Source organism: Hipposideros armiger, unplaced genomic scaffold (assembly GCF_001890085.2).
Source record: "Hipposideros armiger isolate ML-2016 unplaced genomic scaffold, ASM189008v1 scaffold_572, whole genome shotgun sequence".
Taxonomy (NCBI): domain Eukaryota; kingdom Metazoa; phylum Chordata; class Mammalia; order Chiroptera; family Hipposideridae; genus Hipposideros; species Hipposideros armiger.
In genome coordinates, this window is record NW_017731922.1 from 1061136 (window position 1) to 1087237 (window position 26102).

The 26102-nt window shown below is 58.4% G+C and overlaps 1 protein-coding gene across 3 annotated transcripts in view; it reads right to left on the bottom strand.

Moving 5' to 3' along the window:
- Window positions 1–26102, bottom strand: part of SCUBE1 (signal peptide, CUB domain and EGF like domain containing 1) — a 134288-nt gene that overhangs the window by 40771 nt on the left and 67415 nt on the right. For 2 of the 3 annotated variants that reach the window (XM_019624025.1, XM_019624027.1), the window contains exons 5-7: window positions 22331–22456; window positions 17972–18088; window positions 15212–15301 (exon numbers count right to left, since the gene is read on the bottom strand). In XM_019624025.1, coding sequence (XP_019479570.1) covers window positions 15212–15301; window positions 17972–18088; window positions 22331–22456 — 333 coding nt within the window. The remainder of the gene's footprint in view (window positions 1–15211; window positions 15302–17971; window positions 18089–22330; window positions 22457–26102) is intronic. The other variant, XM_019624026.1, reaches the window with a different exon arrangement.

Genomic DNA, 26102 nt, shown 5'->3' on the forward strand with positions numbered 1-26102 from the left:
CTCCTTGGCCCTGGCCATTCCTGGCCTGTTTTCCAGTGGGTCTCCACAAACTCTAAGCCTCCAGCTGGGTGTGGGCAGCTTCTGTGAGCCTCCCTGCCCGTGTGTGTGCTGGCCCAGTGGCTGGAGGCCTGCCTGCTCATGTTTCAAGGCCAACCTCAAGGACCATTTCCCTAGACACAGAAAGAAGGCGATTGTCGGCGACTATCTTTCCCTGCACTCATGCAGGTGGGCCTCTACGCTAGCACAAGCCGAGTTCTGACTGGCACATGGCCGGCTCACGCCCTCTCGTCTCCCCACTGGACCGTCTACTGGGGTAGTGGTGCTGGGCGAGCCAAGGTGTGAATCCTGGCTCAGTCACTCACTGAGTGACCCAGGTAGGTCACCCCTCGGGGCCGAGCCTCAGCACCCACACTGGCAGGTGAGGATGACAAACCTTCCCATCCAGGGCTGAGGTGATCAAACAAAGTCCCCACTTACTGGCTCCTGGCCCGGGTCCTGACTCATAGTAGTTGCTTAACAAATGCTCGTAGCCTCTCCTGAGGCTACAACCAGAGATGGAAATCCCAGCTCCTAGGCCCAGATCGAAGAGCCAACAGACACCTCAAGTGCCTTTCAGCCTTTCATGTGGGAGAACCCCGGGGCAGGGCACCTGCCTGCTTTAAGGTGCAGGTCATTAGGTCCAGGCCCTGGAGAGACGGGGTAACATCCTGGGGGCAGAGGCGCAGAAAGATCTGAGAGCTTGGGGCACAGCTGGGTGGCCTTACCCAGTGACAGCAGGATGACCACCAGGCCTCTCCATGGTGGTGGAGATAGGGTGTGGCACGTGGCCTGGGCTGTGATCCTGAGACATGGAGCTGGCCAGACAGGCTCCAAGAGTCTCATAGGCCCTTCCCATCTCTGGAGGCCACGATGGGACTCGGATCTTGGCCCTCCAGAGCGAAGCGGGCCTCAGGGACCTGCTGGCCACCTGCCCACTAGACAGATGGAGGCCAAGAGGTGGCTGAGGTGGAGCCTGAATGGCTACCCGCCCTCCGGACCCTCAGCGCAGGCCTCTTTTCTGCATCGTGCACACTTTAGTCTCCTGCGTTGCCCTATAGCTGTTGCCTAAACTTCAGGTTTTGAGCCAGGGGCTCCTGGGTGCCGACCCCCCCATCTCACAGCTCCTCATTACGGTGGGTCACTTGCACCAGGCCCGCCCCAGCCTTCCAGGCCTTCGTCCCGCACACTCACAGTAGCTCTGTGAAACGGCTTCTGTGCCCTCTGCTTCCCTGGTGAGCAAAGGGTGCAGAGTGCTTGAAACTTGCCCAGGGAGGTGTGGCCAGAAAGTGGCAGAGCTGGTGGGACCCGCTGGTCTAACTCCAGCCCAGCTGACAGCCTTAAAGTTCCTTCTCCAGCCAGCCCCAGGCCTAGCCCCAGCCTCAGGGCCTTGTATAGCCAAGTGCCCCATCTCCCCTGCCCCCAAGACTCCTCTTTCAGGCTCCCTGTCCTCATCAACGCTTCCATCTGTCCCCAGGCCGCATCCTCAGAGGCGCCCTCACCCACCTCACCTGGGGCCCAGGGCCTGCGCTTGCTACTTGTTTGACATCCGATTCCAGCCCATGCTTTTACTCTGCCCTTTTAGGCCTGGTCACTAATGTCCTCCTGTGTGACTTTCATGGCCTCCCAGTGGTCCTTCCTCCTCCAGACCATGGCCTCACTCTGGTGAGCCAGTGGCTTCAGGCTGGTGTAGTAGTGCCAGGAGCCAGGCCCTGTGCTGGGGGAGGGGCGGAGTAAGCAGCCTGTCCTCGGTGTCACCCTGGTGGGGGCCTCGGGCAGGCTACTGCCTCCAGCACCCCTACAGCACAGGGTTGGTAGTTTCTGCCATGCCCACCTCAGATGTATTGCTCTGAGGCTAACAGATGTACGCTGTACTGACACATATGGAGAGGGTGGCAGTGAAGTTTATCTGGCCCTTTGGGCTAAAGTGGAGGTCGACTGAGGTCTACAGTTATAGGACAGGCTGACCTGGGTGAGACCAAGTCCTGTCCATGGCAGCTTCCAGGTGGAGCCTACTGGGTGCTGCTAAGGAGGCTCCTTGCCTTGCATGGCGGTCACCCTGGGCCACCGCCCGGCCCCCATCTCTGAGTGCCGTGAACAGCAGCCTCACCTCTGTCCCCAGGACTAGAGGCCACCCAGGTCTGATATTAGTGCTCTGCTGTCCCAGATTCAGAAACCAGGCACTGTGTCCTCTCCCCTGACAACAGTCACACCAAATACGAGCAGCAAATGTGAGCTGGGACTGCAGCGGTGGCTCTGGCTCTGAGAGAGGCCAGAGGAGTGGGCTCATCCCAGGTCTCCCCGACTCCACCCGCCCCCAGGGACCAGAAGGAGCTGGGGCTAAGGGTAGGTGTGGCTCTGGAAGCCTATCGGTGAGGCCGCACCCTGTCCAGAAGCACATGGTGGGAATGGAGGCTGGAGTCCAGTTGCCAGCCCTTCGGGGCAGTGAAGGGGGCCAGGGCAGAGCCACACCCCAGAGCGCTGACCAGTGATCTGAGCACTTCCTCTGGGGCCCTCCCTGCCAGTCCTCCAGGCTCTGCCTGAAGCCGCCTCCCCATGAGAACTACGGCTTCTTTCTAAAGGCCCCCCTCTCCGCCTGGAGCTACAGGGGAACAAACCTCCCAGGGCACTGTCCCTTACAGCTGACCAAGCGCCTTTTCATCCACTAACCTCCCCGGGCCTCCCAGCAGCTCCAGACGGGGGGACCTTTCGCAGGCAGAGAATCTGAGGTTTAGAGAAGTTGAGTAACTTGTCCAGGTAGGATCAACTAAATTATTTAGGGGACCCAGTGTGAAATAAAAATGAAGGGCACTTGCCTAAAACTTAAGGATTTCAAGACAGACAGCAGATGGTGGGTCCTTCTAAGGGCAGGGCCTTGGTGAGTGCCTGGGTCACGTAACCTGTGAAGCCAGCCCGGTGTTCTGGATCACACAGCCTTTGGGAGGAGCTGGGATTTGGACCCAAGACTCTGAGGCTCCAGGCTGATGAGCGAACAAGACTAGAGCCGGACCCTCGACGGGGATCCTGAGGGGTGGCTCAGGGAGGGGGCCTGAGAAGGTGAGATGTGTGCCCACGGGGCCCGGCCCCCTCACCTAGCCAGTGGGGAGAACTCTTACCCACAGGGCTGGGCTGGCAAGGGGGGGAGGCCGGGCAGGGGTTGGGGATTCTAAGGTGGGATGGAGCCGAGGAGCAAATACCTTTGCAGCCGGCGGGAAAACCCCAGATATGTTAAAAGGCTGGTTTTGGTCTTGAGGGACCCCTGCTACGGGCCAGGCCCTGGACAGCCGCTGAGCAGGGAAGGCGGGCCACTCAATTGGACCAGCCATGCAGCCCAGACAGAGGGACCAGGAGGACAGAAGGATGCCCTGAGTTGGCACTGCCTGCTTGCACCGCTCTAGGTCTGGGGGAGGTCCAGCAAGGCCCGTGAAGGACCATGGGGTAGACAGGCCATGAGCTGCGGGGTCAGCAGGCAGGGCTCTACATGTGGGTCCTGCGAACCCGGGCCGGTCCCTTCACGTCTCAGGGTCTGAGTTTCCTGATGTGTGATGCGGAGATGATGGTGTTTACCACATACTTCTCGCAAGGCCCAGACAGAATGCGGACATGTCAGTGCTCTGTGACATGCCCTAACTGACGCACGCTCACTCGTGGTGCCGCTTCTTAGAACCCGGGCATGCGGAGTCCTAGCACCGGCTGCCAGTTCTGACCCAGTCAACACTTATCCCCTGAGCACAGCTCTGTGCTGGGCACATGCCCCAGACACAGCCCCTGGTCTCACCGAGGCCACAGCCTAGCGGGGCAGCGGGGGGGTTCTCTCTTCTCTCTAAACAACAGTTTGGGAAGGACTGCTTGGTGCTGGAGGACCAAGAGAGAGGAGCTAGAGAAGAAACTGGCCTGAGCCAGGCCTCTGGGGTGGAGGGCTTCTCAGGGAGACAGCGGGGCCTGGACCACGCCTTTCTCACGGGAGGAGCCTGGGCCCAGCTCCCGTCCCTCAGCCCATCACACCAGAGCACGTGCAACATGGTTCCACAGGATTGCTCCCTCGGCCCCACCTCACAAGTCCCTCATGACTCAGGAACCCCCCCAGAGCTCTCTCAGGCCTTGGGCATCCGTTCATGTGATGGTCTCCCCCACTGGCCACTCACTCTCCAGGAAGAGCCGTGTCAGGAGGACCCCAGTGCCCAGCACAGGGCCAGCATAACGGAGGGACCTGATTTCTGCTGAGTGACAGGATAAAAGAACGAGATTCTGGCAGCCCTGTGAGGAACAGAGGAAGCAAGGTGACCAAGCCCCTGCACTGTGACCGAGCCCTCACAATCACGTAGACCTGGTCCGGCAGGTGCCTGAGATGATCCCGACGGCACAGAGACCTGTGAATCTGCAGCCACAGCCAGAGTCACGGGCACTGGAAGGGCGCGGGGAAGCCGAGGTGGGCGGGACTAAAGGGTGAGTGGGCTTCCCCCGGCTAGGAGGCTGAGGAGAGTGCCAGCAAACAGCACTGTACCCAGTGGGGCCAGGGTGGGGTGCACGCCTCAGGGCCTGGACGTGGGTCCAGGGGCCCCAGTGCCGCACTTAGCTTCCCACATGCCGTGGGGCTCTGGGCAAAGGACCCTCCCCAGTCTGGGCCGTGGATTTTCTGCCTGTGGAGTGCCTGGGAATCACTGGGGGCTTATCCACAGTGTGGGTGCCTGGCCTTACCCCCAGGGGCTCTGATCCAGTGGGCCAGGTGTGGGTCCAGTGACCCGGAGACCCTGCCAGCTCAGATACCTGAACTGACTCTTGAAGGTTTCATCTTGGTGGTGGGCGCAGACCAAGCCTCTTGCCCTGACCTGGGCCTCAGTCAGGGCAGGCCCACCCATCTGTCACCAGGATCAACTGAAGCCAGCCGTGAGAGATGTCAGCCACTGGCTCTCCTGGCCCTGCTGTGGCTATCGGACCTCTGAGCCTGTCACTCAGACGACTCCGGAGCCTTCCGTGGCACCTGGCTCCCTGGCACTGACCTCTGTCGGGGTCGCCCTGTCAGCAGGCCTGTGACCCTCACTGCGCCCCACAATCACATTGGGCTTCATCACGAAGTCCCTTTGGCGAGTGAGGAGAGTTCAGCCGAGAGGGGAGAAGCGGCTTCCCCAACCAGAGAGCAGGGGACGGAGCGGGGAGCATCCCATCTGTCTGCGGCGTGCCAGCGTCCTGCTCCTAACCACACTGCCGGGCCCCGAGCTCCACCTGCGGACATCCACCCTGAGAGCCGTCTGCAGAGGGTGGCTCTCACCAACACGTGGAGATGCACTACGGCAGAGTGGGCGCTGGGTGAACCCGCCCAGGAGCGCTGGGGCCTCTGAGTGGAGCTGGGCCCTGGGGGACGTGCTGGCGGCTGATGTGACGGTGACAGTGGGTGTGTGGGGAGGGGACCAGGGCAGCCGGAGGCAGGGCAGTTGTGGGACAGGACTGCAGCCCTGACCAGGGTGGGGGCTCCCAAGCTCGGGTCTGCGGGGCAAGTGGGAAAGGAGGTCCTGGGAGGCCCCGCTTGGCGCCCAGCACAGCTCTCCGAGGCAGCAGGCCCTTGATCCCCAGGGGCCCGCGTGGCCTGGAGGCAGCATGGCAGGTCGCAACCACTGCCTTTTCTGCATACAGCTGGTGACTGTGAGGCCCAGCACGCGGGGAGCAGGCCTGTAGGCCACACCACCCTGTGACCTTCCTCTACCGGGGAACTGGTCCCCACTCAGGGCAGTGCGCTGTGAGGTAAGTTTTTGCCCGTGGAACTTACACAGAGGCCCCAGGTGGCTTCACAGCGCCAGGGGCGATGCGCTCTCCTGGGCCTGCCTGGCGGGTGGGGGTCTTCACACAGAACCCTCTTGGACCTGGGGTCTGCATCAGAGGGGGTGGGGGCCGAGGGCAGAGAGGAGGCCAACCAGGAGCGAGTGGAACAGACCTCAGGGAGCTTTCTTCCTCTGGTGTGAGGGATTTCAAATGGCCTATCCGCCCAGGACAACTGAGGTTTTAGATTAGAGCAGGTGGCAGGGGCAGGAGCCGGCAGCGAGCCCTTGCCCTGGCCACCAAGCGGAGGGGTGCTGGGCAGACAAAGGGGCTCGCACACAGCCTCTCGTCCAGGCAAGCCTCAGGGGGGCGGGGTGGTGGTGGTGCTGTTATGCCGGCTCTACATAAGAAGGCGCGGGAGGCTCGTAAGGAGCAGCAGCCCGACGAAGGTCACTTCCCTGAGCCTCGGTTTCCTCATCTGTAACACCGAATGGCACCCTTACCGTGCTGGGAACATTGGACTGCGACCGTACACCTGCCACGTGCCAAGCACACGGCTAGGCCACACCTCAAGCGTCCCACCCACGCTGCTTCCGAGTAGCGACTACAACTTCCTTTTGGCAAAAGAAAACCAAGGCTCAGAGATGTGCGGTGGCTCTGCTATGGTGACGGACGAACGGAGCCCAGGTCTCCAACAGAGCCTGGGTCGGGACAACAAACCAGAAAGGGCAGTCACTGTCCACAAAACGCCACTGTTGTAGGAAGAACAGACGCACAGTCCTTAAAACCCAGACAGCCTGGCTAAGCAACTGAGACGACCAGCCCGGCTTCCTCGTTTCCTCAGACCAGGACACCTCGCTGCAGGCAGCCCTGAGCTCTGGTTACTCCTCCGCCAACAGCCAGCGGCGGGCACCTTGTTTGCAGCCACCACCTGGCCTGCCCCGCTCGTAGCCAGCTGGAGAGGAGCCCGGAGGCAAGGGTGGGCTTGCGCGGAGGAGTGGGCCGTCTCTGCCAAGGAGGGCGGGACAAAGGAGCCAGTAGGCGGACGACCCAGGTGCTTGGTCAGGGTCATCTGTTTCTACATACTGGGGATCCCCCAAAGATCACAGCCGGACAAAAGATTGTACTGGTAAAAAAAATAAGATAAAGATGCCCTGGGCTCTTTGGGGTGCCTTCTATTTGTGGCTACCGTGGACAATCGGTATTACCACTCTGGGGCCCTCCTGAGTAGGGCAGGGCAGGGGGGCTGGCAAAAGCACCAGGAAGTGGGCATGGGACAGACCCACTTGGACCAAATCCTGAGGGCCAAGGAAGGGACCTAGGAAAGGGTTAAGGCAGGACAGGGAGGGGCTGGGGACCTGGAAGGCTGGGGACCTGGAAGGCTGGGGACAGGGAGGGGCTGGGGAACAGCCTCCGACAAGGGTTGGGGCCCAGGAGAAGCTTGTGGGGGTCAAGGGTGCCCAGCCCCTAGTGGGATCGGGTGAGTGTGAGAAGCAGCGAGGCAGGGCCACCTTCTGTTTGTGGGGCTCACCCCCCCACCCCCCAAGCCACAATCAACTGCCTCTGAAGAGCCATGTGACTCTGGCTAAACCCCTCACCTGCCTGGGCTGGGCCACCTCTGCCAGGAGATGGAGAAGGTACTGTCTCCCTCAGGGTCCTCAGGGGTCATCCCCACAGGCCTGTCTGGCCACATCACCCTCTCTGTAACCCCATTTCATGCTCCCCCACTGCAAACCCCTGCCTCTGGCCTCTAGCTGTATCCCGTCACCCTCCTGCCTGTACCCCATCCACGCACCCCTCTTATCCCCTCTGGGTTCTCTGCTGGGTGTCGCACCTCCCACACCTTGTCCGCTGCAAGTCCTCCAAACCCAACAACTGGGCTCAGCCTGCGTTTCCTGGTATTTTTTCCGACCTGACCTTACCCCTCATACAGCAGCAGGGGACCCCTCACCCCACCTGTAGTCCTACCTCACAGAACTGCCCCAGGGCCTGGGAGGGCCTGTGCATACTGGCCTGTCTGTAAGGAGGCAGTGCACGCATGACCTGCAGGTGGGAGGGAGCATGTCCCCAGCTCCTGGCACCCTGCCCTCACCCCCACCCTCACTTCTGGGGGCTGAGAAGGTGCCATTCAGAAGGATGCCCTGTGTCAGCTGTGCCCAGGGAGGCGAAGTCTCCAAGGTTTTTATACTTTATGAGATGGGCCCACAGACTGGCTAGAATCAGATTCACATTTCATCTGAGGCCCAGAGCAAGGGGAGAGCGACAAGGCCTCAGGCCCCAAAGGACACCAAGGGCCTCACGGGTGCGAGCTCTGGGCCCTCTCAGGGCAGCTCCCTCCGTCCAGGCTTGGTCCCGATAGCGCCAGGGCCCAGGTGCCAGGAGCCCTGGTTCTGCCCAACTCATAGGGTGGCCGTGGGTGAGTCACATCCTCTCTAGGCCTCAGCGCCCCCATCTGGGGCCGGCCAGTGCCCTGGCCTCCTCCTTTTCTCTAATACGCGCTGCTCGGCCCGGCACCTTGCCTACACCTCTCTCTGCCCCTCCACGTAGCGGAGTGAGTCACCATGACCCACCTTCTTTTAGCAGCCTGTGTGTGTGTGTGTGTGTGTGTGTGTGTGTGTGTGTGTGTGTGAATAGCGTTTGTGACTGAACTAAGGGCAGGAGCTCAGGGCCTCAGGAGGGGGTCCCAGCTGACAGCCACACTTAGGTCCAGTTCAGCAACGCGTGAAGTCTGGCCACCCTGGCTCTTCCTGAAGGAGAGAGTCCAGTGCCCTGTGGGCAGGGAGGCCCAGGCTGGAGGCGGGGGTGCCTGCCCAGGCCCCAGGCCCCACCCACCCTTTCCTCTGGCCACGCCCCCTGCTGAGCACCTGGCCGGGGACTCACCCTGTGTCATCACTTCCCTTGCCTCGGATCTGCCTGGTTCCTTCCCACTGCTAGCTTGTCCAGGCTCTGGGCCCTGCCCTTTCTCTCCCAGCCAGACACCTGCCTGTGTGAAGAGTGCGAGGCCGTGCCCATCTCTGGGCAACTCCTCCAGGAAGCCTTCATGCTCCTCCTCTGGGCCAGGCCCGGCACTGTGCCTTGAGGGGCCATCAGAGCTGGCATAGACTTGGCCTCTGCCCCAACAGTGGGCCCCAGGTTTGTGACAAAAGAGGGTGCTGGTGGACAAGGGAGAGAGTTGGGGCTGGGGTTGGCAGGGAAGGGCCACTGAGGTCTGGATGAGCCTTTGCCAAGGAGAGCTGTCCAAGATAGCACCGGGGCAAGGAGTGGTGGGTGGCATGGCCTGCTGAGGCAGAAAGCCTGGGAAAGTCTTCATGTGCAGGGCTTGAGGGACAGCTGGAGGGTGGCTTCCTAGAGGTGTCTGAAGGTCTGGGTCTGGAACTAGAAGTGGGAGGAGGTGGCCTGGGACACAGGTTGGTGAAATCAGGACAAACCCAGGGACCCTGGAGATGGTGGCTGCAGAAAGGGAGGCTGGCAGGAGGGCAGCCCCTGGGTGGACAGAGGAGCCGGGAGCTGGGGGAGAGGGGGAGTGTGTGTGACAGGAGACGTGACATCGGCCGGACCTCCCGGGGTGGCTATGCGGTTACAGGAGGCTGGGGACAGCGTGGGGCTCAGTCTGCACCCGCTAGATGTCAGCCCTTCTGACCATAACCGCCGCCCTCCCCTTGGTCTTCCTGCGCCTTCCAGGCCTCCAGCCCCCGACCCCCTTCCTGAGTGCTGCCCTACGTGAGGCCCCAGGCACTCTTGTGGCATCTCCTCTGAGCCCAGCTAGGCGGTCGTATTATGGCACCATGTCCATCCGACGGAAGGGAGACTGGGCTCAGAGGTAGAGCGGAGCAGGAGATGGGCAGCGGCCAGCTGTGGGAGAGGAATTCCTAGCTACCACTCTGTGCCTCGGTTTCCCCATCTGTGAGATGGGAGTTACTTTAGCGCCAACCCTCAGGGTGGCTGTGAGGGAAGGGAAGGCTGAGGACAGTGCAAGGCCCAGAGAAAGCTGAGGTTAACAATTACTGTGGCGACTGGGCCCGGAGTCCAGGCACCTCTGCTTCTGGGGCTTAGGGCACTCCTGGAATGGGCTGCTGGGAATCATCTGTCCGGTCTGGTGCCTTCGGGGGTGGGGGAGGGGTGGGGCGGCTCTGCCTGGAATGCACGCTCTGCTCCTGACTCAGGGCCCCGGACTGCGGGGTCTGCAGCCTGGGCCCTTGGTCCAGACTACTGCTCACTGTTCGCCTGGCCTGGGACTCTTCCCTTTTCAGGGCCTCACTTCTTCATCTGTAAAGCGGGTGCAGCTCCCTCACAGGCTGTGGGAAGACTCGCTGGACAGAGCTGACTGGAGAGCACCTTGCAAACTGCAAAGTGGTGCGGAGGGAGGGTCAGCCAGAGGGGTGGGCTGGCATGCACGAAGGCTTTCGGAGGAAGCAGTGGGCGCAGATGGCTGGGGGTTGGAAGCCCACCCACGGGGGTGGGGGCGGGCTGTCCTGCACCTTCCAGCCCCTGCCCTGTGCTGGGGGATTGGTGGTCTGGGGGATAAGCCAGTGAAGAGGGCAGACGTGGGCTCTGCCTCAGTGGAGCTCACAGCAGCCAACCTGGGAGGCTCCTCCCAGCCCAAATTTGAACGATCTGTGGTTGGTGGAATAACAACCTCCTAAAATGTCCATGTCTTAATGCTCCGGGACCCTCTGCAGATGTGATTAAACTAAGGCCCCTGAGATGGGAGACTATCCTGGGTGGGTCCCATGTGGTCACAAGAGTCCTCAAAAGTGGAAGAGGGAGGTCTGAGAAAGAGCTGTGGTGATGGGAGCAGGGTCAGAGAGATGCAGTGCCGCTTTGAAGGTGGCGGAAGGGGCCGGAGCCACGGAATGTGGGGTCCTCTAGAAGCTGGAAGAGGCCAGGAAATGGATTCACCCCTAGAGCTTCCAGAAGGAAAGCAGCCCTTGCCAACACCTTGATTTTAGCCCCGTGAGTCCCAAGTCACATTTCTGACCTGCAGAAGAGACTATCTTTGTGTTGTTTTCAGGCGCTAAGACTGTGGTAACTCATTAACAGCGGCAACAGGAAAGTAACACGGCATCTAACCCACGGATACCTGGGGGAAAGGAGCTGATTAAAGACCTGGGCTTCACAGGTAGGGCTCACTGGGTCTCATCGGGCCTGCTGTCAGCGGGGCCCCAGGCGGCCTGTGGCAAACTTAGCCTGGCACTCAGGTATTTCACACCAGTCAGCCAGAAAATTGAAATTTATCACTCTAACCCTCACATCCAAACATTTTAATGGGATTCTGAAATCGGTTACACACTTTGAGGTCTCTTTATTTTAAAGTAAACGTAACTGCCTTAGCCTGTGCTCAGGGACTGCGGGTAATTATAAACAGCAACTACTGGGGTGCAACTGAGACCTCAAGGGTGGGGCAGGGCCATTTGGCCCTAAATGGCCCCAGGCTGCTGTGCTGTAGACAACCCCCACCCCTCCAGCTCTCTGGAGGTTTCTGATCTGTCCATACTCGAGGTTGACTACAGCCTGCAGCCCCCTACCTCTGCGGCCCCTTGTTCCATGGACGCAGCATCCAGGCCTGCCCTGACCAGCTGCCGCCCTGAGGGAGCCACTTCACCCCTCAGAGCCCAGGGTCCTCACCGGCTTCCTACAGAGACGGCCTCCTCCATTTCCGGTGCCGCCAGGCATGGAGCCTGGGGGAGCCACAGAGAAGCAGCCAGTGCCCCAAAGCTACGGGTTTCAGTGCTGGCTCGTTCGAGTTTCCAGACTTGGGAACCTTGTAACCAAAATGCTAGCCCGTGGGTAAACGAAGAGCAGCCAGGTTCCACGAAGGAACTGAGAAGCTCGCATGCGGGTAAAGGACCCAGGTTTTAGCTCATACATTCTGTGTCCTGTTTCCTGCTTAGGTCCCGGCTCTTGGCCTTGATCAGAGGTGAGGCTACTAATGAAACGACTTGCAGACATCAAAGGGACCTCTGACCTCTGCAGTCTGGGCACAAAACATTTCTGAAATGATTCTGACGCAAACGGCCTACAAGCATATGAAGCCGAAATTCTCCAGCTCGACTTGGGGGAGGGTAAATCGGAACACGAAGCCTGCGGTAAGGAGGCCACTTACCCCTCTGAGACACGGAAAAGGGGCTTCACCCTGGGCCCGCAGGACTAGGCTGCTGCTGACGTGTGGTCGGTTGCCACGGAGAGTGGCAAGGATGGGCATGGGCGCACGGAGCCTCCCGCGCCTGGCAAGAGCTGCCCTGCCCCCGCTCACTTCTGGAGGGCCAAGGGAGGGGGAGCCCTCTTAATCCTTTCCCACCCACCCTAAAAATAAGCCCCATCGGCACAGGAGACACTTGGTCTCTAGGGCTGGAAGACACCTGCCAGGCCACCTCAGCCACCAGGCGACTGCCGCGCACGTGCCCTGCCCTGGCGGAACCCTGTGCCGTGACTACAATGGGTCCTGTTCACATTAGATCATTCCTGGGCCCCCAGTCTTCCCTCACCACAGCTGCTCATCTCTGTCCTCTCGGGGGAGCTGGTCAGTGCAGCGGTCAAGGGCACAGACGGGAGCCAGGCGGCCAGGGTCTGACCTTGCCGTGGGATTTCTCAGTGTCTCACCTTCCTCATCTGCTCCTGGGCCACAGAACAAGCTCCTCCCCGCTCTACCCCATCCCCTCCCAGGACCCCAAACAGGGCTCAAGTGGCCCTCCAGTCTCAGGACCCACTGGGATAAACTACCTGTGCACCCTCCCCAGGCCAACGATGCTAACCCAACTCTGATTCCCCTCACCGTCTAGGCTGCCTTTTCCACGTGGGGAAGGGGATGGGGGTTGGCTCTGAGCATGTGGCCCCAGGGGTGCTCTGACCAGCGCTGGTCACCTCCCTCATTCTCCATTCCTTGCCTCTATTAATATAGCCTGGGAGCAGCCACATCTCACTGGGGGCTACTAGTTAGGGCTTGAAGTCCAATAGGCTCGTCAGTCTGTACTACACGGCTGCCCTCAGAAGAGACAGGTGATAAGGGTTAGGGGCTCTTGGCGGGGGCTGGGGGTGGGGGCCCAGCTGTGCTCCAGACAGCACAGCGCCTTTCTCGCAAGCCTCTGAGGATGGTTACCCAGTTCTGGGCGTGGGCACTTGGCTGTTGGTCCTTGTCCCCCAGGTGTTAAGTATTGTAGGGGAGAGAGGTGTCTTTTGTCTGTGGGGAGGGATAGGCTCTAAGGGGGCTGGTTTCTACAATCAGAGAGGTGGGAACACTGGGGAGGCTACCATCATCCCTGGGCCCCTCCAGATGCCTGGCACAGAGTCCCCTGATATGCTTCCCCAAATGTGCCTCCCACACCAGGGTGAGGATAGCTGTTTTCTCGGGGCCGCCTCCCTCACCTCCCTGACCTGGCTCCGGCTCTGGCTATGGTCCATCATCCACTGACTAGACTCAGAAAAAGCAAGCACAGAGGCCCTTCTCTCCCCCGACCCCCCTACCCAGCCACCCACCTGCTTGCTGCTAATGCACTCAGCCCTCTTCTGCCACCAAGCTCTTGCTGGGAAGAGTACAGGGCACCTGGGGGCCCAGTTCTTGGTCCTGTTCTGCTCTTGGAGCTCTGGCCTCGGTAGCAGTGCCTACTTTTCCTAGTAAGTGGGCCTGAGGGGCCTGGGCCCGCCTGGGCCTCAGCATGGCCTCAGAGCACCAGCAACTCTTGGGTTCCCATCATTCACTTCTACCTACCATCACAGTGCTGACTCACACCTTCCTGGAGGGTAGTGGACACACCTGCTTGGTGGGAACTCCAAGCCCACCTACTGGCCATTTCCAAACCTTCCCAGGCCAACCCAGACAGCCCAAGTCAACGAGACAGCAGACAGCAGGCTTCCAGCCTGAGCTCGCCCCAGCTGCTGTGTGACCAGAGGTGAGTCCTCTGGGCTCTCTGACCCTTCATGTTCTTGTCCGAGAAACAGAGCTATGCTTGTCCCGCCCAGTGTGAACCGTCAGCCAGCTCATGATTTCCTTAGCTCCTCTAAGCCCCAGGAGGTAGCGCGGGCCTCAAGCCTCCGCAGTGCGAAAGGCCACACCCGTCAGGCTGTCCCACTTACAGGTCCCTCCTCCCCAGATGCCTGGGCTCCTGTGAGGTCCATACGAGGACCCATGGAGGGGAGGACCTCTCCAGGGCCGTCAGGATCTGACCTCCATGGTCCTGTGACCCTGACAATTGAGACGGTCACGCTGCCATGAGCTCTGGGCTAAGCTCAGCTATGCAGGGTAGTGTGGGACCCTAGGCAAGTCAGGGCACCCCAATGAGCCTCAGTTTCCTCAAATGAGACATGGGAAATGCATTGCCTGGCTTCACAGCTCCCAAGGCTGGTGTGACCTGCCAGAGCACCACCAAGAAGGTTGTGACAATCCCAGGCGATCCTACAGCCGTGCTCCAGAGGCCTAGGCAGCTGGTGCCACGCAGGGCCAGCACGCCCAGAACTGTGGAACCAACTGAGAAACAGGCATGAATGAATGAGGAGGCAGACTTGCTTTTCCTTCGTGCAGACAGAGCCCGCTGGAAGAGCAGTCACGTCCTCGCCCTCACGGCACAGAAGCAGCCATACCAGCAGGCCCCCCGAGCCACCCTGAGTGGCACCAGGCGCTTCCAGCTGCGCCTCCCTAGAGTCTGTCTGGAACCAGCTCAGAGCCAGTGCTCAGAATGCAGCGGACATTGTGTGGAGCTCCCCAAGGCAAGCAGGTGATGGAGGGGGGACCGTGGAAAAATTGGCCAAGGCCGCCAGCCCAGCAGGCCCGGGCTGGGGTCATCCAGGGAGATGGGCGGCCTTGCGGCCGGGAGGGGCTGAGTCCTGCTAGATGACCTTAACCAGTCCTCCCCTCCCTAGCAGCAGAGTTCCCAACCACAAAGAGAGCAGGTTGTACTGGACACCCCTAGGACCCCCTGCTCCCGAATCTAGACGTGGCTTTTTTTTCCCTGGATGGGGCTTCTTCCCTGAGTGAGGAGATGGATCAGGACCGTGCTGTCGGAATGCCTGTGCTACACTAACGCCCTCCTTTGTGTCTGCGTCTCACTGTTGCTCTGCTGATGCTGGGGTCCTAACTGCGAACGTGGGCCTTAACTGCAAGCAGAGGGGGTTCACAGCACACGCCTCCTTACGCAGAGGTCACTAGGCATGGGGTCTGGGTTCTTTGCTACAAACACACAAAGAAATACACGTGTTTGATGAAGGGTAAAAACTTTAAAAAGGAAAAAGTGAGTTCCCATCTGGAGTGGAGCCCCCCACACTCACACAGAGCACACGTGGGCACGCCACACAGACGGACAGCCCCGCACACGCCCCCCCACACGCTCGCACACACACGCACAGCCCGACACGCCAGCACATGCCACACGCACGCACACACATGAACAAAAGTGCAAGGACAACAAAGGAAGTGGAAGAAAAGTGTTACCCATGAGTAGCCGCCGTTTCACCCGCTTGTCCACATCAGCTACTGACGTGGCATTGAACTGAGAGCGCTCAATTGCAGCCTCATCCTTCTCTAAAACACAAGTAAGGGACAAACACGGAGCCACTGGTTAATGACAGCCCACTTCCCGCGGCCCAAGACAGTCAGCCTTTCGGCGTGGCGCACACAAAGCCAACACAGCATGCGGGCTGGCGTGGCGTCCTCGCCAAGGGGCTAAACCCAGGCACCTCCAAGGTGGTGTGTTCAGGGCAGAGCGAAGAGGCAGTGAGGCAGGGGGGTGGGAGGGGATGGGGGAAGAGAAGGGGATGACCACAAAAGGACACAGATGGGACACAGGGCCCATCTGCACACAAACAGAGGAGGCAGCTGAGGTCAGAGCAAACAGGACACATCTGCGGTGGGCCACAGAAGCACACAGCACCACCGCGGAGCTCGCGAAGACACAGGCCATTACAGACGCCCGGCTCAGGCTAGAGAGGCGGGCACAGGACAAGGCACAAGACAAGGGGACAGGGCCGCGAGGTCCGGTGATGGATGCGCCTGGATAGCAGACGCCCTGTCTCAAGGGCGTGAAAGTGTGTCAAACACTCATGCAAAATTAAGAACAAAACATACGGAGGAACAAACACACACACACACACACACACACACACACACACACATGACAAGGACCCAATCAAATAGACAGAAAAACCAGGGGATCGATTTGGGCAGCGCTGGTTGCCTGCTTGTCTATAGAGGACTAGAGCGATACATTCAAGTGCTCAACAAGGGGTTGCAAAGAGGGGTCAGTCATTTTAGGAGCGTGCAGACAGAGACGGCCAGGAGCGTTCTGGCCGCTGGGCAGAAGCTCCGCCCAGGTGTTTCTCATGGAGGAGCGCGTGAGGTTAGCTGGGTCACGGTTTTTATTTATTTTTTTGCTCAATGGGAGATGTGCAGAGACATTTGCTCCTGGGGGGGACCTGAGGAGCAGGGAGCAGGCAGACAGAAGGACCTCCTGGCCAGCAGGGAGCGACGGCCCAGGAGCTGGGTCTGGGAAAGGATTTCTAAGGGGAGGAGAGGGAAAGAGGGGGTGAGGGGAGTTACGTTAGAAGACAGATCCAAGCAGGGGCCTCCACATGCAGCAGACACTAAAAGATAAAAAAATCAGAAAGGATGAGTCAGGTGGACAAAGACAAGATGTGTTAGACCAGGCTGGGTGTGTCTGGCCAGCAGCTGTTTGCGCTGGGCCAGTGGCCGGCAGAGGCGGCTCCACTGCAGACGCAAACACCGAGGGCGACCCCAGCAGACGAGACAGGAAGGGGGCCGTGGGCCTTGGGAGACCCCCGGCAGGACAGCAGAGACAGGGAGAGGCGGGAGAGGAGGTTCTAGATGGGATCAGGCTGCAATAGAGACACTGGTCTGAGACCGGGTTTTGCTTTGATTTTTTTTTTTTGGTTGGTTTGGTTTGGCTTTTGGCTCTGAAAATAATTAATGAACGTCAGTTATCAGACAAGACAGGCAATCAGGGACCATCACCAGAAAAGCAGGAGGAATGAGATAAAATGAAATCAAAACGGCTGTTGGAGAGGAGGGGCCACACAGAGGAGGGGAGAACCACGCAGGCGGCAGCACCTGGGACGACAGCCAGGGACTAGGATGGGACCCCTGGTGCCCTGGCCTAGGCCCAGCCCCTCTGCCTGACCCCCGAGGGACCAGGGAGCAGAGTCGCAGGGGACAGAATGTGACAGCCAACGCTGGGCTTCATGGCTTTGCTTGCTTGCCAAGCCCTTTCTTGTTACTTGAAAGTCCCTTAAGAAATATCTTCCAAGTCGATAGTAGGAAGTGGGTACTTAAAAAAAAAATCACGATGACTGATTACTGTGGGTTTTCTAAAGCATGTCAACATTGAAGAGAAGAAAAGAGGAGGACGAACAAAGTTGGATGGACACCAACCTTGAAATTCCTTTTTCTCAGTTAAAAATTGGCTGTTCTTTTTGAGTGGGGAAAAGAGCCTGCTCGTGATTATGGCAAAGGAGATAATCACAAATAGTCAAGCTTTCCCTTGAACATAAGGAAGAAGGAAGCGCCTGAGACTCAAATGGAGACTACCTACCAGCTGAGGAGAAGGGGCGTTGCTGAGAAAAAGGGATTCTAGGTGGGAGGGGGAGTCTGGCGAGAGCCCCCCCGCCCCCCGTTAGTTCAGGAAGGGAAAGCAGTTAAAAACACCCAGACCCCACCTGGGATCCACACAATCCATCTCCTCTGGTGTTCTAGACATGAAGACTTAAAGCAGTTTTCTGAGAAAACCTCTTGGTTTTCAGACTGCTGTGGGCAGCTCACATAACGAATGGGGCCTTTGTGAGGCTAAACGAGTCTGCTGTGTGTCTCCATGTTAGGGGAGCAAACGCCTGTGCATCAGGAACAGGAGCTGCCCACCTTAGGCACACACCCCTTCCTCCTCCCTACAGACCACCTGCCTGGGACCACCTCCCACGTCCAGGATGAGGACCCACAGAAAACCCGCAATGACACAAAGCAGGGGCGCTTGGTCCCGAGTGGCTGAATGACCCCGGGTTAAGTCTCCATAGAAAGCTTCCCATCAGTACCTGGGGATACTCTTTCTTAGTCCCCTGAAGCTCCCGTCTTGGAAACCGGGACACGGGGGCGGGGGGTGCTGGTTGACTTCAGGACCCCACGGTGCAACCCATGGGGGCCAGGGTGGTGCAAGGGTGCTGGTGCTCGGCGAAGGTGCCTACTTACCGATGCATGTCCGACCGTCTGAGTGGAGGGCGTACTTCTGGTGGCAGCCGCACATGGGGCCCGTGTCCGTGTCCTCACAGCTGTGCTGGCAGCCTCCGTTTCCATAGTTACAGGTTACTAGTTAGGCCCAAAGTGTACATACGTGTGTATAAACAGAACGACAACAAGAACGATTAGTTTCTCAGTGTGGCTGGCTTCTTTTAAGGGATGGGGGAGGGAAGCGCGGGCATAAGACAGTCCATAAATATGGATGCCTTCCCTGGACCTCAGCCCCTTGAGGGTCTTGGACAGAATTGCTCACGGGATTGCTCGAGCTCATGGGTAGGACAGAGAATGGACTTTGGCTCGTCTGGGCTTTGAGCAGACCTGGCACAAGCTGATGCACTCAGGCGCTATTAGCTGAAAAAAGGATAAGCTAGACAATGTTATCCTTCCTGGGCTGCAGAAGACACTTTAAAATAGCCTGTCCCAGTGGGCAGATGTCTATGAATACCAGGAATATTCTACAAGGTGGGGGGTGGGAGGGGGGCCCATGGGGAGAGGGGACACTCATTTCCTTAGTTCTTGCAGAGCTCTTTCCTTTGCCTATGTCTTGGGGTATCTGCAAGGATGTCCCCACAGGTGTCTGTTCTCTCCGAGTCCCAGGGGCCATCTCAAACTCTATCCCCTCAAGGTTCTAATCCTCCCAAGGCAACGTCCAAACAGACAGAATGCAGGCAAACTGGTGTCATCTCAGGTTCCGTTTTGAAAATGACCTTTTATTTAAACATATTACATCATTTGCAATGCCCAAGGCCTGGAGGGACTGGTGCCCTGCAGCCCTGAATCTTAAAATGTCCTACAGCATCCGCGACCTGGGTGGGCTAAAAAGGTGGCTGAACAGAGAGGAGCCAGTTTGAAGTAGGGCAAAGATAAGGTCAAGTTTATTTAACAGAAAACGCGCTGTTATCACTTTTCAAGGTGAGGGATCTTGCTAAGGAGGCCCAGGATCTCCACGGGAAGGGTTCCTCCAGTCTCTGCTTCACTCTGCTGGCAAGACCACAGGGTGGCCGTCATCTGGTACGCCAGGGCCTTGCGGACAGGGCGTCTTCTTGGATTCCTTAATCACCGGTCCACAATTCTATCTACACTCTTAATCAACTTGGGCAAAATCCTGATGATGATCAAATATGCAAAGATTAATCTCAGATCAACTACATGGTCAGAGGTGCCAAAAAGTCTGCATTGGTGGAGTCTGAATTAATGACGTTCTGTCAGGGTGACCCATGAGCAGGGCTGGTCACAGAGGGAAGTCATTGGGTGGCAACTCCCTGGTGAAGACTTCCAAGTGTTCCGGTACCATGTTCCGCCGCCACCTTTCTCAGGTAAGCTCCCTCTTTTCAAGGGAGCGTCCGCCCTGAGTGATGGTGTCTGGTGAAGAGGATGTAAGAGAATGGTTCCAGTTCGGTGTCCCAGACACTGTCCTTAGTGACCAGGGGCTCTAGCAGGCTGCCTCTTTCATAGGGAGCTAATGACCATCTGAAGGAGGGACCCAACTGCCAGGGTGACATTCAAGGACCTGCAGAACAACTTCAGGAAACTCAACTGAGGCTTCAGGCACAAAGTCCTCTGGCCCCTGCTCCGTAGGAGTGTCTCCTCTCTCAGCATTCCTGGGGAGCTGACAGCCTGGAGTCACACTGTCATCTCTGAAATAGCTCATCTCTCTGCCCAGGAAAGCCCAGGGTTCCAGGGGGTGGCTGCTTAGCATAAACCCCAGGTGAGAGAGAGACCCAGGCAGAGCCCACACTGGGTGGGACATTGCGCGCCTTCCCAGCCTGAGAAAAGCTGCATGTGGGAGCAGGCAGGTGGAGCCTAAGAGTAGGCAGTGAGAATAGCGCGGCCAGTTCCTTCCAAGTTCTGGGCTCCAGGAGATGGGCTGTGCCCTACAAGTGACCCTAAGGAGGATGCAGGCCTGTCTGACGTGTTTGTGCATCTTAAGACCTCACGGGCTGAGCTTGTACATAGAAATAAATACTGGAGCCTGGAACTCTGGGAAGACAAAGAGAATGGGGAAAATTTCCTTTGGCCCTGGAGTGGGTCCTGGGCTCTGGAGGGGTGCGAGTTTGGTGCAGAGCCCCCGTGGTCCTGCTGGTCCATCGAGGCTGGCTGGGCCAGGCCTCAGCCTCCATCCAGTTCAACTCCACGTCTAGAATTCCCTGGACCTCAAGTGACCTCAAGGGCTAGAGGGGACGTCTCAGAGCTAACGTCACACTAACTCTGCCACATTAGCCACACAGGAGGAGCGAAAGCTGACTGGATAGACAGCTCTCTGTGCAGTCCCTTCACAGGAGGGCTGCCAGGCGGCCACCGATTCCTTGGCCCGTTGGTTGCTGCCGACTCTCCACACACCTTGGCAATACCCGGCCACTGAGTGGGGGAGGTGGAGCTGTCTCTTTCACCACCAAACGTTCTGGGCACGGGCTTGGCTCTTCTCTGTCGGAGTGGGGTAAGGGGCGTCTTAGCTGCCCACAGGGTCCTCCCTGCCTTGTCCCTGACCACTCAGGCCAGGTCAGCCCCTCAGGAGATGCTCTCTGAGTAAACTGTCCCCTTGTAGCACTGGTCCCAGATGGAATGACAGAGCGAGGTGGTGAGTCTGTCAGGCCCGGCCACTTCCTTTCTGTGCGTGGCTTGCAGCTCTCTCCCCCACACCTAGCTCAGGGTGGGGCCAGATCAGGCGTCAGCCAGTCTTGCTGACTTTAGGAATGTGCTTCCCTTCCCACTGAGCCCATCCACAAGCCTGCCCACTCCACATGTGCCTGTCCGTGGCCTTTGTCCTGAGGAAGCTCGGATGACGGACAGGGGGGAGGTAACGGGAGAGCTGGAGTCATTCATTTCCTGTCCTGAAGGTTGTCAGGAGGCAGGAGGTTTCTTTGCTGCTAACGAAATCCATCTGGTGGGGAGATCAGGAGGGCCTGGCTGGAGTCCTGGAGCTGGAGCGGGGCACTTCCCTGAGTGGTCCTGCCCTTGGTGACAGTGTACATGTTTATCTTTGCAATCCCGCAGGACAAGAGCAGGAAAGAAGAGGGAGGCTGGGCCGCATCTCAGACCACACCTGGGCACTGGAAACGTCTTCGCTGGGGAACGGATGAATCCTGAGTGGGGGCTGGGGCATGAGCTCCTTGGAGAGAGGGACTGTGTCTGATGCATATGAGTCCTCAAGACCTTGGTGACTTTTTGAGGAGGGCATGAGTTGGGGAAAGGTGTGGCGGGCGCTTAAGGGAGAGTGGATGACCACTGAGAGAGTCATGATGACTGAGGATGGTGGACCAACGAGGGCCACTGTTTTCACAGAATGAAGGATGGAAAGCGAGGCCATTTTCTTAAGGCGAGCTGGTCAGCCTCAGGCTCCCACTGCAGTAGCCAGGCTGGGGCCGCCTGCCCTGCTGGGAGCCAGATCTGGGTTCCTTCACACTATTGCCGGTGTCAGGAAGTGGGCCTGGTACAGAGCACTTGTCTGCTCACACCAGCCTCCCTCAGCCCTTTGCAGACACAGGCCAAACATTACATCAATCCGGGTATCAGCTGCCCAGTGGGCAGAGGCCTCACCCCACCATTCCCCATGCAGCTGATGGAGGCCGCGCTGGGGCCCAGGCTTTTGGGGGCTCGCTGAGTGTGTTCGGCCGCTGTCCTATTTCGTTTGCTGGCTCCCACTCCTACTGGGGAGCTGGACGACCACATCAAGAGGCTGCAGTACATTTCAGCCCTGCAGGCTGAACTCTGAGCTGGTCCTGGAACGGCCGGCCCCCTTTGGCCAGAGGCCTCATTCAACCCAGATCTCCCAGTGTAGCACCATTTCCAGTGGGCCTTGCAGGGGGAGACTGCAAGTGCTAATCTTAGATCCTGGATATAAGGTCAGCACAGCCTGGGCTGGGGCCCTACAGCACCGAGCGCCTTTCCTTGTTTATACCATCCTGTTACCAAGGGCGGCCCTTGTCCCCCAGAGACCCAAGCTTGTAGGTCCCTGGCCATAGCCTCTCTAGTCCCACTGAAGAGCGTGAGCTCAGGGCCCATGGGTCTCTGGGGTTGGGGAGAGGGGATGAGGGTACCAGAAGCACTGGCAGAGCCATCATACAGGGCCCTACATAAGACCCAGGGCTGTGTCAGTAGTGTTATGCCAAGTGGAAAAACTCCAGGCCTGGGGTTCATGGCCCCATCCATCATGCCTACCCAGGCCCCTTCGGGAGCCCTGAGCCTTTCTCTCCACCCCAAGGGGCTGAGATCCCTCCCTGGGCTGCGTCCAGCAGACTGGACAGACCCCCCCACAAAGCAATGGCAGGAGACGCGTGGGGATGTCTGACCCATTTGCCTCCATCTACCTACGTGTGCAGTCCTTCTGGTTTTGGGCAAGGTCAAAGCCGGGCCTGCAGTCGCAGGCCACCCCACCTTTGGGCGTCTCCCGGCAGATGTGGGCACAGCCATGGTCTTTGTTCATGCAGTTCATACCCTCTGGGAAGAGACAGACAAGAGAGAGGTTGGGGACCGGGGAGAGACAGGGAGAGAGAAAATTTCAGGCTGAAAAGAGATAGCCAATGAAACGTCACCATTAAATGGAGTGTCCTTGGGCTGCTGTTAGCACACACACTGCACGTACCTGCATAGGGGTGTGCACCCAGCCATCCAGATGGAGGGTCCTTAGGGAGGAACCAAGGACACAGTGCCCAGGTCTAGAGCCAGACCTCGCTCTGAGAGCCGCACAGTGAATGGCAGTGAGGGACCCATGGAGGAGACGCCCCTGCCCTAGGTCAGATTACGGGGTATGGAAGTGCTTTTGGTCATGGCTTTAGACAGAGTTCCTACTGAAGCAGGTGTGGGGCGCATGCACTTTTTAGTTTGCACCGGGAGGCCACGCACTCTCCTGTGGGGCAGGCGGAGACTTTCCTTTCAGGCTCGGCCCCAAGAGGAGCATCGATGGGTCGGGGCTGAGCGGGTGGGTTGCAGCCCTGAGCTCACATGCCCTGGCAGGCCTCCAGTTGTCACACTCACAGACCATCAATCCCACTTAGCTACCTCTCACTGCATTTCTGCACAAGTCAGATCCACTGGACCTCAGAGGCCCATGCTCGCCAGCCCCAAAGCCATGTCCTGAACTGTACGCCGGAGGGGGTCTCTACATGTACCTGGGCATTGCAGTGCTTCCCTGGGTCCACAGAACCCTCACCCCCAAGTGCCATGCCCTGCACCACCGGGCGCTGGCCTCCAGCTCCACCCGCACGCCCCTCGGCCTTCACGGAGTTCGTTCTGGGTTCAGGGGCACACACGTCACTGTGCTCCTGTTCTTAGCATGAGATTCCTTCCGGTTGGCAGAGGCTACTTTTTCAAGCAAAAAATGCATGCGAGCCTCAGGTACCTTTTCTCCAACGCCTCTTAAAAGGGCATCAGTGATCGACCTCCCGACTGCTTGGGAGCCCTCAGAAGGGGGAGAGTGCCACACGTGCCAGGGCTGGGCCCCCACTGCCTGCTACAGTCCCTGCACTGTCTAGCTGCAGCAGACTTGGTGTCTGGAGCCTTGCCCGTGGTGGCTTTGCCTGGCAGGCCCTTTCAGCATGTTCTCCAGCCAGACTCAGAAGCTCTGTCCCTCACAAGGCCAGCTGACTCATTCTGCTCTCCTCCTAGGCCCCCAGAGTCTCCACTTTGGCTCCAAACTTCAGGCAGTGACAATGATCTGAGGCCTCTCATCCCCTATAAAGGCAAGCACCCCCTTTAGAGATGGGGGAACCATGATTGAGACACCTGCCCCAAAGGCCCACGGTGTGCTGAACGGCAGCCCGAGACTGGAACCAGGGCCTCGGACTAAAGCCCACTCCCCCTCCCGACCCAGGGGCCTCACTGAGTGTGGAGCTGGGCTGCCCACGGTTTGCAGGGCATTGACTATGGACCATTCACCACAAGCCTCCGGAGGCCTGGCCTCTACACCCCACCCAGTCAGTGCTCGCCGAGAATTATGCTGAAACACATTTGGGGAGCACTGGTGTGGTGGGGAGAACAAGGGTCCCCTCTCCTGTCACCCACAGTTCCTGGGACATCCCCCCACCCCAGCAGACTTGATCGCCCCTCGTTGACTGCCTGGAGCGGCTTGGACCCCCTTCAGATGACCCCAGTGGATGTTTATCTTCCTGGTGATTTGTGAGGAGCTTCTAGAATTTATGAGGTCGGGGGTCAAGTGAGAGGTTGTAGGTCACAAGTCCATCAAGAGGCTAAAGGCAGATGAAAGGGAGAGCTGCTGTCTGCCCACACACGCCCTGAACCTGACTTCCACGTCCCACTGTGAGGAGCTGGCCTTGGGCAGAGGGAAGGAACCCCTCAGATGGGGACACACAGGCGGCCCCCTCTCTCAGGTGGCTCACTGGTCTCCCGTTCAAGGTGAGGGCTAGCTCAATCTTAACCCCGTCTGCTTTAAGCACGCACGTGGGGCAACTGAGAATCGACATCTATTTAAAAGCAGAAACACCCCGGCAGCTATGATTAAGATTTTTAAAAGTCTGAAGTTAAACAAAACAAAAAAATGGAATTGCATGAAGCCTGCCTTTTACTCAGCACGCTGATTTCTGGTTTCATTGGATTTGACTACTCTTAATAAATATGCCTTTACCTTGATTTTCTTACTTATTCAAATCGAATTGTTGGGACTGCCTTGAAGAATGACCAACTAATCAACAGCTGAGCCAGCAAAGTTCTTCAGTGCCAGGCCCCTTACAGGAAGCTGCAAGTTCATGGGCAGCTCACTGAATTCCCTACCAGCATGCGTGCTGGATCTGCAGAGCCGTATGCTGATAAATGTTTAGCAACTGGCAGGGGTGGGGTGAGGCTTGGGTGGGGGCTGATGTGTAGCATTTGCCCATTTCTGTGGTGTAAATGCTCCAGCCAGGCTACCAGGGAGATACCACTGAAGGTGCAGCTGGCTCTCGCAAGCCGGTGTGAGCCAGCCTGGCACAGAGCTTTCTGAGAAAAGTCTTGTAAAGTCAGGCCGATGTGGGTATGAGTCTGGCCTCCTTACTAGTGGCGTGTCTTGGAGGAAACTGCTTCCCTTCTTGAGCCTTATCTGTAGAATGGGCACGGCAGTCTCTGCCTCACGGGCAGGGAAGTGCCGTTGTGGTAGGAACTCAATAACTATGGGGGCACTGCCTTCTGAAGGCCGGGGCCTCCTGCAGATCTGGGGAAAGAACGGTTCCTCATGGGGGCCATGCCTAGGCCAGGCAGCCCCGCCTCAGAGGCAGCTTTTGGTAGAGGCCTTGTCTCAGCCCACTGAAACATACTCAGTCCCTTGTCACGTCTTTTGAGAGACTCCTGCCCTCATGAGAGTTTGGCCAGTGGGTCGCACCCCCTGAGCAGCCTCCCTGGCCGTCATCAGTGGTTGTCATCAATGATGGGCTGAGCCCAGGGACACTCCTCACTCCTTGCTCATGTGGCTCCTTGGTGCCCACAAATGCACAAGAAGCTGGTGTTCCAGCTTCTCCCCAGCTTTGTCTCCCATGGCCTCCTAGACACAGTCCATGGCCTGCAACCCCATGCTGCCGGCTGACCACCCCCCGAGTGACCTGTCCACCCTCTGGCTTCTCCTGTTACCCATAAGTGAAACCCTGCGCCTGTCTCAAACTCCACCAGTTCTGCGGAGCTGCCTGACTCCTTGGTTATGCTCCCCATGTCTCCCCACGCCACCAGCCCACGCTGCGCTTCCAGGCTGTGCCACGGCTGGCACAGGAAACTGATGCCAATCAGGCAGATCTCTGCTTTTGTCCCGAGACAGGAGAGCCCAAGGGCCCCTGTCCAACTCAAGCTTACATGTGATGGAGACAGGGAGACTGAATTTCCATTCCCAGCCAAAGAATCACAACTCACGGGAAGCCCAGCTAATCACTACCAACCCTACATTTGTCACTGGGGAGCAGGTGTGGCCCTGAACTTGGGCCACTAGACAAGAGTATTAAGCTTTAGAAATCACCGAGCTGTCACCCACACCAGGGACTTGCCACCAGGGGTTTTCTTTTTTGAGAATCTAGACTTATTAGTAACAAGCCATGATGAGTTTGAGGCAGGAAGCTCCTTGGCCCCCAGGCCAATCAAGGGTCTCTGAACACCCGTCCTCCCCTCACTC